This window comes from Belonocnema kinseyi, chromosome 7 (genome assembly GCF_010883055.1).
Source record: "Belonocnema kinseyi isolate 2016_QV_RU_SX_M_011 chromosome 7, B_treatae_v1, whole genome shotgun sequence".
In the NCBI taxonomy this organism is placed as follows: Eukaryota; Metazoa; Arthropoda; class Insecta; order Hymenoptera; family Cynipidae; genus Belonocnema; species Belonocnema kinseyi.
Genome location: NC_046663.1, coordinates 40,479,909 through 40,493,837, shown reverse-complemented (window position 1 = coordinate 40,493,837; position 13,929 = coordinate 40,479,909). Strand labels below are relative to the sequence as shown.

Sequence of the window (13,929 nt, the reverse complement as noted above, 5' to 3'; positions counted from 1 at the left end):
AATTTTTAAACAGTAAATGAATTTTTAACAATAAAGAATGATGTTTTTACCAAAAAAAGACAAATTTGCAGCAAAGATAGAATACCTTAACTTTCAGTTAAAGAGATACGTTTTTAAGCAAACAAAATAAATTCTCAGCGAAATGGTTAAATTTTCAAATAAAACAAATGAATTTTTGACCAAAGATATTAAATGTCTACAATAGAGAAACACCACAAATTTAGTTGAATTTTTAGTTGAATAATTAATTCTAAACAACAAACTATTATTATTATTATTATTATTATTATTATTATATATTATTATTAATTTTCGATGGAATACCTAGTTTTGATTTTAATTCTGCAGAATTAAAATTAAAAATCGAAATTTTGGACAAACGACACAAGCTATGAAAGAAATGAATAGAATTTTAGTTTACCCCCCAAAAAAGTAAAAACTCATCCAAATTTGTCATGAATGATTTTTTTAACACTTGCAGTTTTTTTATCTTAAAAATTGTAATTAAAAACTGGTTATAAAAAGATACCAAAAGTAAAAAAAATTACATTTGTTTGCGAAAAAAAATTGTTTTGTGTCTGATTTGTATCATAGTATATTAACGAATTCATTAAAATAAAAAAAATTGTTGACAAGTTATATTCATCATTGTTATGAATAAATCATAATACTTAGCCTTGTTATGAATAACTTAATTTAACCAATAGAAAGATCTCATATTTTACTCTAGAAAAAATTTGTTTCTCATCTCATATGTATCTTAGAACTTATTCTACTAAAAAATATTGTTAATATTTAACATTTGTCGTTGCTCTAAATAATTTTATTTGAAAAATAGAAAATCATCATCTTCATTTGTTTCATTTCGTTTTGAAATTATCATATACTCAATTAGTGAATTTAGCCTATTTTCAAGTTTCATGAAATTGAAACCTCATCGTTTTGAGTAAAGTTAAATCTGTTGAGCTTTCTGGTTCTTCTAATCAGCTTACTGACTTCTCATTTTTTTACTTCTATACAATTTTTTTAAAATAATACTTACAGCCTTAAATGAATTCATATATTTTCACTAAATTATTATTCAATAAATAGGCAATTACTAAATAATAATATTTAATAGAATTAATAAGTGGAACAAATAAGAATATTTTCTTTTAAAAAATGGCAGTTTTTTTTCGTTTTTTTTTTTTGCATGTAAACTAAATTGATAGAACCCAATATAAAAGTTTAAATATTTTTGGTTAGAAGTTCATTTTTTTAAATTGAAAATTGTAATGTAATACTTTTGTTACGGCATTCGTCTCGTTCTTGAAACTGGATTTATTTGGTTAAAAAATCGTTTCTTTACCTTCGAAATTAATTTTGGAGGCTGAAAAATTGATGGCACAATTTTTAGGGAAAAATTTATGTATTATGTTTGAAATTTGATTGTTTTTGGTTGAATTTAACTGTTTTATCTATTTAAGTTCAAATTATTCTTAATTAAAATATTAACTATTACATTCATAGTTAAAAATTAATTTTCTTTTTTTATTATCCAATATTTCAAAAGATTTTAAAAAATCTCACAAAAATTTTTAAATGGTTTCCAAGATTTCACAAGGATTTCGAACACTTCTCAAGATCTTAAAACTTTCAACAGATTTAAAAAAGAAACCAGGTTTCTAAGATTTCAAAAGATTAGAAATCTTTTTAATTTTCACAACGTGAAATTTGAAATTCTTCTACAGAGATTTCAAGTAATCCAATGATTTCAATAAATATATAAGATTTGACAAAGAAAAATTTTTAATGAATGTTATAAATATTTCACAAGATTTTAAAGATTTGACAATGATTTCGAACCTTTCTAAAGCTTTTAAAGCTTTACAAAGATTAAAAATAATAAACTAGTTCTCGAAGATTTTTCTACAGATTTTACATAGAGTAGAAATATTTAAATGATTTAAAATAAATACAAAAGATTTTTTTTCAGAAACTTTTTCAGAAACTTAGAAAAAATTTTACTTAGATTTCAAATAATTCAATGATTTCAACGAACAAATGCGATTTCACAAACAGAGATTTAAGAACATTTTTACAAATATTTCTAAAGATTTGAAGAATATTTCAAAGATTTTACAGTGATTTCAAATATTTGCAAAGATTTTATAGAGTAAATCAGATCAACAGGAATTCAAAAGATTTTACACAGATTAAAAGTATTTCAATGATTTCAAATAAAGACAAAAGATTTCATAAACATTTTGCAAATATCTTAAATCCATTAAAAGAATTCAAGAATTCAAGAATTCCAAAGATTTCAGAAAGGATACAGTACAACAGATTTAAAATATTTTAAAACAGTTCGAAGATTCGAAACAATGTTAAAAGCTTTCGAATTTTTTTAGAAGGCTCGAAAAGATTTTACTAAGATTTTAAATAATTCAATAATTTTAACGAATAATTAAGATTTCACAAAGATTAAAGAAAATTTTAACAAATATTTTAAAATATTTGACAAACAATTTCTTAAGATTTCCAACATTTCATAATGATTGCAAGGATTTCAAAGATTTTACAATGATTTCAAACATTTGCAGAGAAATTTCAAAGATTTCAAAGATTTCAGAAAGATTTAAAAATAATACAAGCCTGTCAAAGATTTAAAAAAGGGTACAATAAATCATATTTCAAATATTTTGAAACATTTAAAACATTTTAAACGATTTTAAAAGCTTTCAAAACTTTTTAGAAAATTTAAAAAGATTTCAAAGAGATTTCATATTTCACAACATTTTTCCAAAGATTTTCAACATTAATTGAGGATTGCAAGGATTTTAATAATTTCACAGTAAATTCAAACATTTGCAAAGATTAAAAAACTTTCGACAGATTTTAAAAAGTAAACCAGATTTCTAAGATTTCAAAAGATTTTACGCAGATTAAAATTAATTACACAATAATATTTGACAAACATTTAAAATAAATGTTAATTTGAGCATTTTGTTTGAACATTCGTTGTTTTTAGTTGAATTAAACTTTTTTATTATAAAAGATTTCAAAAGATTTCAAGAATTAAAAGAAAATTCTAAATGATTTCGAACATTTCATAAGAATTGCAAGGATTTCACAGATTTCAGAGATTTCACAATAAATTCAAATATTTTCCAAGATCTCAAAATTATTGAAAGATTTTAAAAAATGAACCAGGATTCTAAGATTTAAAATTTTTTACTTAGGTTAGACTTTTTTTTAATGACTTTAAATGAATACAAAAGATTTCACAAGGATTTCGAAGATTTCATAAGGATTATAAAAGAATACAAGAATTCCAATGATTCCAAATATTGGAAAGCACTACAAAGATTTGAAACGATTTCAAAAGCTTCCAATACTTTTTAGAAAATTTGAAAAGATTTGATATATAAAGATAAAAGGTAATAAAGATAATGAAAGATTAGACAAAGATTTCAAAGTTTTCACTAAAAAATTCCAAAGATTTCAAACATTTCTAAAGATTTTATAACTTTCAAAAGAATTTTAAAAGTAAGCCAGATTTCTAACATTTTACAAGCTTTTACTGAGTTTAAAAATATTTTGAGGATTTCAAATAAATGCAAAAGACTTCACGAAGATTTCAAAGATTTCATGAAGAGTTTTAAAAAATTCTTAAGATTTAAAAAATTTCAAAACATTTCGAAGTTTTGAAACGATTTCTAAAGCTATCAAAATTTTTTCGAAAATTAGACAAGAATTTACTAAGATTTCAAATAATTCAATTATTTCAACGAACAAATGCGATTTCACAAACAGAGATTTGAGAACATTTTTACAAATATTTCTAAAGATTTGAAAAATATTTCAAAGATTTTACAGTAATTTCAAATATTTCCAAAGATTTTATAGAGTAACTCAGATTAACAGGAATTGAAAAGATTTTACACAGATTAAAAGTATTTCAATGATTTCAAATAAATACAAAAGATTTCATAAACATTTTGCAAATATCTTAAAGCTTTTAAAAAAATTTAAGAATTCCAAAGATTTCAGAAAGGATACAGTACAACAGATTTAAAAGATTTTAAAACATTTCGAAAATTTGAAACAATTTCAAAAGCTTTCAAATTTTTTTAGAAGTCTCGAAAAGATTTGACTAAGATTTTAAATAATTCAATAATTATAACGAATTATTAAGATTTCACAAAGCATAAAGAAAAAGTTAACAAATATTTTAAAAGATTTGACAAACAATTTCCAAAGATTTCCAACATTTCATAATGATTGCAAAGATTTCAAAGATTTCACAATAATTTCAAATATTTCAAGAGAAATTTCAAAGATTTCAAAGATTTCAGAAAAATTTTAAAACGAATACAAGCTTGCCAAATATTTAAAAAAGGGTATAGTAATCCATATTTCAAAGATTTTAAAACATTTTAAAGGTTTCAAACGATTTTAAAAGCTTTCAAAACTTTTTAGAAAATTTAAAAAGATTTCAAAGAGATTTCAGACCTAACAAAATTTTTCCAAATATTTTCAACATTTATTGAAGATTGCAAGCATTTCATTGATTTCAAAATGAATTCAAACATTTCCAAAGATTTATTTTCGACAGATTTTAAAAAGTAAACCAGATTTCTGAGATTTCAAAACATTTTACCCAGATTAAAATTAATTACATAACAAGATTTAACAAACAAAAATTTTAAATAAATGTTAATTCAAGCATTTTGTTTGACCATTCCTTGTTTTTAGTTGAATTAAACTTTTTTATTATCAAACATTTCAAAAGATTTTAAGAATTAAAAAAAATTCTAAATGATTTCGAACATTTCATAAAAATTGCAAGGATTTCATAGATTTCAGAGATTTCACAATGTATTCAAATATTTCCTAAGATCTTAAAACTGTTAAATGATTTAACAAATGAACCAGGTTTTTAAGATTAAAAAAATTTTACTTAGGTTAGACATTTTTTTAATGACTTCAAAAGAATACAGAAGATTTCACAAGGATTTCGAAGATTTCATAAGGATTATAAAATAATACAAGAATTCCAATGATTCAAAATATTGGAAAGCACTATAAAGATTTGAAACGATTTCAAAAGCTTCCAATACTTTTTAGAAAATGTAAAAAGATTTTATATAAAAAGATAAAAGGTAATAAAGACAATGAAAGATTGGACAAGGATTTCAAAGTTTTCACTTAAAAAACTCCAAAGATTTTGAACATTTCTAAAGATATTACAACTTTCAAAAGATTTTTAAAATTAACCCAGATTTCTACCCTTTAGAACTAATTAAAAAAATATGTTGACATTAAAAACTGTGATTTAATTTTCTGCATCTATCATTTTGAATTCTGTAATTTCACACTGAATTTGGAATAAACAATATATGTCCACAACAACTCCGAGGTACAAATTTTTGAAAATATTGACAATAGTTTTTGCATCTGTATAAATTCGTTGGCAAGGTGTCGCTTGTTTTATGTTGACACATTCAAATCGAATCTACTTCTCGAATGCCTAATATTTGCAAGGACAGTAAACAGATTTCATTTTATACAGAAAAAACGTCATTTCACTGTCTAAATGTAGTAACAGTATCTGTCAATATGACGTCGAGGTTAGTATTTATACAAGTACACCCAATTCAAGATCTTGTCAGTTGAAGTTCAAGATATATTTCATGAATCAGCTTTTGTGCCCAGAAACATGAAAAGTTTCACTTTTGCTCTACTTATCTTTATTTTAATAATATTTCTTCATTCTGTTCGTAAGTAAAACATATTATAAACTTAATCATAAATTCAAGTATCCTACAAGTATCCTAACAGTTAAAAAATATGTTATTATCATTATACAAATTGCGGAAAATTTTTGGTCAGGCGTATGGCAAAACTTTTAATTGTACAGTTTTAAAACTGAATTAGGACACATTATTAGATATAAAGATGGAAGTAAATAAGTGTGAAACAAATTTTTTGCAACATATGTTATGTTAGCCCGAAATTCAGTTTATCGGTACAGTTAAAGGTTGAACCTGAAATTTTTCAACCTCTGTTGAAAAAAATGCAATTCATACTGTGTAATGAAGAATTTTTTTTATTATTACAACTTATACTAAATTTTTTCCTGAAGTACGTGACAAAATATAATATTCACGTAATTGTGTTTGCTAACATATGTTCCAAAACTTTATCGTTACAACTTATTTTCTTCTTTCTTTGCATATAAAACCATTATTCTTTTATATTACGCTATTGGGTATTACGAGTAGTAGTTTCAGAAATGTAATATATTTTTATGCATTTTCACCAATTAAATTAAATTCCCATCATTCTATAGAAATTTATTATATTCGTAACTTTTAATAACAGTTCTGTTGGATACATACACAATTGCTCGGTTAAGCATACACGTTGAAAAAAATTCTGCTAAGGTTATAGAATATTATTTTTATATAATTAAATCATAAACTATTATTGTAAATAAATTATGTAAAAATCATATTATATTACACAAAAGTATATTTTAATTTGTAATTCAAGTTGATTTCAAATATTTTTATATAAAAAATATATATTTCCTTTCTCAGCTTGAACCCACAGATATATTTGAAATCAACTCGAATTACAAATTAAGCATACGAATAAAGCAATGAATAATAATCTCATATAATAAATATTTATTATTATAATATATAAATTATTTTATGATTCAGTTAAAATAGAAACAGCATAGATTTTCTGTGATGATTACCGAATTTTCTGTAGAGTTTACCAAATTTTCTGTTATTTTATAAATTGAAGAATATTTTCTGTGACATTTACAGACTTTTTGATTCGATTTTACAATTTAAATATGTTTTTCAACTCTGCAGAAAATTCGGTAATCTTCACAAAAAATCTATGCTGTCCCTATTTTAAATGAAAATCTTGTAACCTTAGTAGAATTTTTTTCTGTGTATAAGTATGTTGCCCCTGCTTGTTTTTGTTTCATATTTTACGGGTAAGTTTCAATCATTATTGGACTAATTAACCCTAAGCACTGACTTATAAAAAACTACTTACATAATGTATTAAAAAATTTGAAAAAATAAAAATATTTTAATTTCTCAAAAATAAGCTCAATCGATTTTTATGGCTCAAATATAGTTTCTCCAGAATATTAGAGAAACTAAGGTAAAGATTATTAATTAATTCCTTCTACGAGAAGGAGCTAAAAGAATTATTTTGATTTTTCAATAATTTTATTTAATGATATTTTAATAGTAAGTTCGCCATTTTTTCTGTTATATGTCAACGGTTTTTAATTTTCTATCAAAGAAAATCGAACGTTTTCTCATTTACAAAAATTTTAAATCTAAGTATTCTTTTATATAAGTATATTTAAATTATACTCTGATTCTAATTTTTCCATTTGAAAGTAATATATCTTGTAGATGCATGATTTTAGTGAAGTTAATGTAGCATATGTACACATTTCACAATATTGTATTTTCTTTGTTTGTATAGAGTCGAGAATTTTAAACAATCGCATTCTTTTATTGAATATATGATTTGTCACCTCTCACATTGATGCAAAGTTTATCTTAATTCAAATAAGGAAAAACCTCATTAGCAAGGTTCTTCCTTCTTTAAATCTTCACTATATGGTTCCCAGACTTGAAAAGTAAAGATTATAATCTCAATTGCTTATCATTCTATTCTTCATCTAATTAAGATATGACTATTTCTCAAATAGTTGAGAAATTTGGATCATAATGCTTTTTAATGGAAATTTCAAAAAACACTTCAAGTACATTTCTTTATTATTTGACATCCAAAATAGAAAAAATAATATTAATAATATAATATTCGAAAGAGGTTTCATTTGTGAAGAATTTACTGAAACAGTTTCCATAGAATGTTTTAAAATTCATTTTTAAACCAAAAAATTTTTAAGTCATTATAATTATACTAAATAACTTTCGCGACGACTAGATGTAGCCTGCAGATTCAGAGAGTAAATTCTAAAAATAAAACGGGTCAACAAAATTAATACACTTTATCTAGATTCTAATCTGCCGAATAAAATTGTTAACACTGACAATATTAATTCGCTTTTTTTTTAATATAACTGGAACACATTTTCTTCTGCTTCACTTATTTATTAGCATTTCAATTTTCAAGCTGATCGAACAAATTTTAGTGGAGTATTCCTAATTAATTATAAAAAACTGACAATTGCAAATATTCACTTATACTCTTTCGTCAGTTATTCCTTTGGCAAAAAGTTAAGTAACACAAATATATATAATATAAATTAAATATAAAGTCAGTTAAGAAAGATAAAGGCTTACTTAAATAAATTTATTTAACAAATTCACTGCTTGGAATGTACTTAATAAAGATTTATTATCTTCTTTATTTCTGAACAAGAACTTTTAATTTTTAATTAGGACTTGTTAGATAATTATTTATCAACGATTACTTTCTATCAATCAATAATAATTAATGATTGTGTAAACAAAATTAATTAAAATTTTTTTGTTCTACTTTCCCACATTTAAACTTTATCATTTTAAGGTATAACTAAATTTCAAACTTCTTTTAGATACTTGAAAAACGCTGAACTATTGCCATTATTATTAACAAAGTTGTAAATACATTTTTTTATTCTTATGCCTCTTTAGATTTGCTTCACATATTTGCCAAGACAAGTGATAATATTTATAAACAAAACTAATTAACAAATTCAGAATTTGGCTATTCTGAAGATTTTAACTTTGTTCTTTGAACGCGTAATCGACTCTTAGTAACTATTTTGTTTTATTTTCCTAAACACTTGAATAAACATCTATTATTGTTATTTTGATTGTTATTAACAATTTAATACACAAGTTTATCTCGTTTCATATGATCGGAGTAAAAGCTGTTTTTTTTGTTTTTTTTTTACAAGAAAGATGGCTTAGACTTTTTCTGTCAGAACCTTACTATTAAAAAAAAACTTTAATATTGTATTGGTCAAAATGAACGAATAAAACATTACAGCACGAGCGCACATAGAGCAACAAATTTTTATTTCTTTTAAGTCTGAGACATTTTTTTTAAGTTTCCCATAATATGTCAAATTTATTTTTACCTGTATTTTTGAAAGTAAATATTTATTTTATCAAAAAATATTTATAATTAATGAAGACGGCTTCAAACCCCCTACCGGAATTGTGGCGGCGAATATATTTTTTAAATTGCTATTAAAAAAATTTTAAATCGCAAATTTGAATAGTATAATCTCAAAAACCACTCATCGCTTTTTTTAATTGATAAACAATAAACAGGCGTCTTCTTACCCAAAAAACTCTTAAAAGCAAATGTTTAAACATTTTTCTAGATAAAAAAAAATAAAAATTGTCCTATTTTCCAAAAAGTCAAATTCGTTTTCGACTATCATGTTTATAGGTCAAATATTTATCATTTCAAAAAAATTTATCATAAACGGATAGGAAATGAAAAAACATATTTAGATTGTACAAGAAGGAATTTTTTATCAACAATTAGAAGAAATAAAAATCGCCGAAATAGGCGATGTTCATGAAAATTCCGAAAAATGCACCGCCTCTCTTTCGGTAAATAATTATCCAAGATACAGCATTTTTGCCCAGTCAACTGGTATCCAGTATCACCACACTTTCCCCAACGTTATTTAAAAGGCGTTTTATTGGCCTAAAAGTTCTCGAAAATTCCTCCGATGATTGTAATGTCAAAATTTGATTTTTAAACTGTTTAAACCATGTTTTTTCTGCAAGAAGTTAGTTATTACGAATAAAAATTCTTTACCACGTTTTTTGTTTATGAATGCATAAGATGATAAATATTTGTTATCGAAATTGCGATTAACAATAATAATTGTGATTTTTCTTTAACTGCACCCAAATGTTTGTATATTAGTTACTCATATTTAATTATGTAAAAAGAACCAAATTCGTAACTTGGAAAATAGCCCAATAGTGCATTTGTTAATTCATTTTATTTTTAAAACTAAAAATTAGTTAATCATAAATATTTGCTTTAGGCAAGTTTTTAGCAAATTTGTTAATGAAATACTGAACAGTTTACTAACATTCATTAATGCAATATAAAAAGTCTTTTTGTTTTTGAAGTGTCCAGATTTAGTGCGAATCTAGTGACGACTCGCAGCAAATCCCCAAGAAAATATTTTCTTGCTATTAATTGTTTATATAAAATATCAAATAAATTTGTAAGCATCCGCTTTTCACTGGAAGACTTTTTCGGATAGTTTCTTCACTTCTTCTAGATATCTTGGATTTTTTTTAATATTTAAAAAAAAAATTTACACTGCATAAGTAACAAAAATGTTTTTTAATATTTGATAATAAATAAAAAATATATTTCAAAGCTTGATCAAAAATCATCTTTTTTTAATAAATTCTGTCTTTTATTATCTATTATTCTTTAAAAAAATTATCAGATAAAGAATTTTCTTCCGAAACTTAATGTTTTCAGATAATATTTTTTTCTCAGCTATGAATCGTCACTTGATTCGAAACATCTATTGACTTGTAAATGATATCAAGTAAATAAATTCTGGATCTCAAATCCAATTAAAATATTTTTAAAAATCTATTATTTAATTCTATTGGTATTTATTTTTATTTCGCAGTGACGATAAAAAGTTATTACCGCAAAAAAAGTTTGCTTCAAAAATAAGGGTGTGGTGACAAAAATATAAAATGTTCGATAAAAAAATGGTTCTATTCCGAGGAAGTCAAAATTGAATATCGCGACAGACATTTTTTTCCTGAAAATCCGGAAAAATAAGGAAATATTTTTCTTTCAATAAATTATAATAACTTTAAAAAATATCAAAGCTAAAAGTAACTAACTTTCAATCAAAATGTTGCTTGAGTTGTTCTATACTTTTCAACATTTTTTCAAATTAATCTATTAAATTTGCTTTTGGTATACTCTTTTAGTTTCAAAAAATAAAAGTCAAGTACGTTAGCCAGCTATTTCTGATACAAATTCAAAAAGTTAAAAGATTTTCAAAAGTTTTGAGACTACTTTTTCGTCATTTAGAAATCGTTAACGATTGTTCTTAGTGCTGAGAAAGTCGATCAATTTATCCCAAAGCCTTTTTTGATAAAAAAATTACCAAAGTTATAGCATTTACAATATTTAAAAAAAATCCAAATTTTAAGGTTTTGGAATTTTCTCGAAAATTCAAATTTTTAATGCGCTAGAAAAATAATGTGCTATGAAAAACTATGAAAAAATAAATAGACAAAAGTTGGTCATTCAAAAGAGAGTGAAAAAACAACCAAACTTGTCATTGGTATTTTTTTATAGGACAAGTATTTTTTAGTTCAATCATAAAGACTATGATTCGAAATAAAAAATTTAATTAAAAAAAAATAAACACAAGTTACCAATTATTTTTTTTTTAGTAAGATGAAGACGGAGGGTACACACCTTGTCATCCTTTCAATTTTATTATTTAACGACTCAAAAATTTTTGATTTTGATATATAAACTTCTACATAATGACTTAAGATATCTGATGAGGGAATCGGTCTGATTACGAAACGTCATGTATAAAATTACCGAATAAATGGTCTGGAAGAAGTCGATAAAATAAGGTTTTTCCTTACCAATACTAATTAGTTGTTTCCGAAACGTTAAATTAAGAAATTTTACATCCCGAAATTATTTGCATCACCATACTTTCTTCCTACAACAGCAGTACCACACACTTTAGTCGCACTCCTGACGAAGTAATCCTCGAGCATTGCCCTTGCGCTCTCTATATTTTATTGTCTTTAGATGCCTTTCCAAAGTTTCTCTTCTATTATTTCGTTTATCTTATTCAGAAAGTCTATTCGCACTCCTGGTTTCCGTAACTTTTCAATTTTAATTCGCGTTTCTTTCTTTTTTTTTGTCCTCTTTCTTCTTCATCCCTGACCTTATTTTATGATAGAGACTAGAAGGTAATGATCCGATTTGCATTCAGAACCCCTCATGACCCTTGTATCTTTGACTAACTCTCTTAGTCTTTCATCCGCAACAGCAAAATCAACTTTTCTGTTGCTAATTCCTTCACATCAGGTGTATATGTGTATCATTTTATGCTTAAACTAAGTATATGCAATCAACAAGCCCTTTTCTAAGCATAAGCCGTAGCATGCTATGATAAATAATCTTCTGATTCCTACTTTCATTCTAGCCCACAGCAGTCTGGGAGATACAAAATCATGATCTCCGAGATGCTGCTCAGCCATTCAGCACCCCATTTTCTAGGGCCATACTGTCGCATCTCTTATTCTTTGTTTCGGTAACACATAAAATGTCTGGTTTCCTTACATGCATCATTTCTCGTAATTCTCTTACATTAGGATCATTCACCCCTCTAGCATTCGAAACACCCAGTCTCCATTCATCGCCGAAACTTGACCTTTACTTTTATCGTGTGCATGCGTTTATTATTAATTAAAGTTTTAGTTCATTTTGAGGGTACTTTATTGTTTGTATTATTTATTGTTTAAATTGTATACCAACTGCCACCTTTATGCGAGAAGTTTAATTTGCGACTTGAAATCATATCCAAGTTGAGTAGTGATTCATAATATGGTGGAGAATCTAGCTCAAACTTCAGTCTCCCAAACTTCGGTTAATGAGGCGGGGAGGGGGTTAGAACTAAAACCAAGAGATTCATAATTCGCATTTCATGCTGAGAACGTTACAAGCCTTCAGCAGAGTTTAATTAAATTTTTTTGTTTAAGCATAAATCATTGAATATGAATGCAATAGTTAAATTTTGTTAAACAAATACTTTTGTAAACAAGGATCTAACGAATCTTAAACAAACAGTGAGAGTTTTTTCCTAAATAGTTCAATTTTTAAATTGTTAATATTAGCCAAATGCACAGATAAATAACACAGGACTACAAAATGTTCTTGGAAGTTTACTACGATTCTAATAGGTATACTTTATGTTGTTGGGGTCGCTGAACGCGAATCCATTCACAGCATTGAGTTAGTACGTCAGGATTTGCAGTAAAATTCAAAAAATGGTAAAAAACCTGGAATTTCCTCACAAATTTCGTCTCCAAATCTAGAAACCCCAAATTAACAAGCCCCAAAACCACAAACTTAATTTCAACAAACCCACAAACCCCAAATCCATAAGCTTTAAACCCACAAACTTCAAATACACAAGCTCGATATCCACAAACCTACAAACCCCATAACCAGAAACCCCAAATCCACAAACCCCAAACCCATAAACCTAAACCCCACAACTTCTATATCCACAAACGTACAAACCCCAAATCAACAATCCTAAACTCACGAACCCTAACCCTACATACCCCAAACTAACAAACCCCAAATTATATCAATTTCTCAATTGATATTATAATATTATAATAATAATTGGTATTATAATTAGTTTGTGGAATTGTAGTTAGTGAGTTGGAGCTTTGCGGATTTGGGGTTTGTGCGTTTGGGGTTTGTGGATATGGGGTTTGTAATTTGGGATTAGGGCTTTGTAGGTTTGTGGACATGGAGTTGGTGAGTTTAGGGTTTGTAGATTTGTGGATATAGAGCTTGTGTATATAGAGTTTGTGAGTTTGGAGCTTGTGGGTTTGGAGATTGTTGGTTAGGATTTTGTAGGTTTGAGGCTTGTTAATTTGGGGTTTGCAGGTTTAGGGTCGACATTTATGCAGAACATCCAGGTTTTTATCCATTTTTTAAATTTTGCTGCAAATCCTGATGTGCTAGCTCAATTCTGCGAATGGATTCGTGTTAAGCGACCCCAAAGTAGACTGCCAAAACCATTTAAATTAAATACCAGGTGTATACATATGAAACCGGTATTGCCATCTAGCGGCCAGTAGGCACACTTGTAGGCACTGTCGGAACTTACCATTTGTGCTAATTGGC

The 13,929-nt window shown here is 25.9% G+C and overlaps 1 protein-coding gene across 1 annotated transcript in view; it reads left to right on the top strand.

Annotated features, from left to right (window-relative positions):
* The first annotated feature begins 5,654 nt into the window (after nt 1-5,654).
* Nucleotides 5,655-13,929, top strand: part of LOC117176430 — a 31,661-nt gene continuing 23,386 nt past the window's right edge. Inside the window, exon 1 of the mRNA XM_033366669.1 lies at nt 5,655-5,762. Within this exon, the coding sequence (XP_033222560.1) occupies nt 5,702-5,762 (61 nt within the window). The 5' untranslated portion in view covers nt 5,655-5,701. The remainder of the gene's footprint in view (nt 5,763-13,929) is intronic.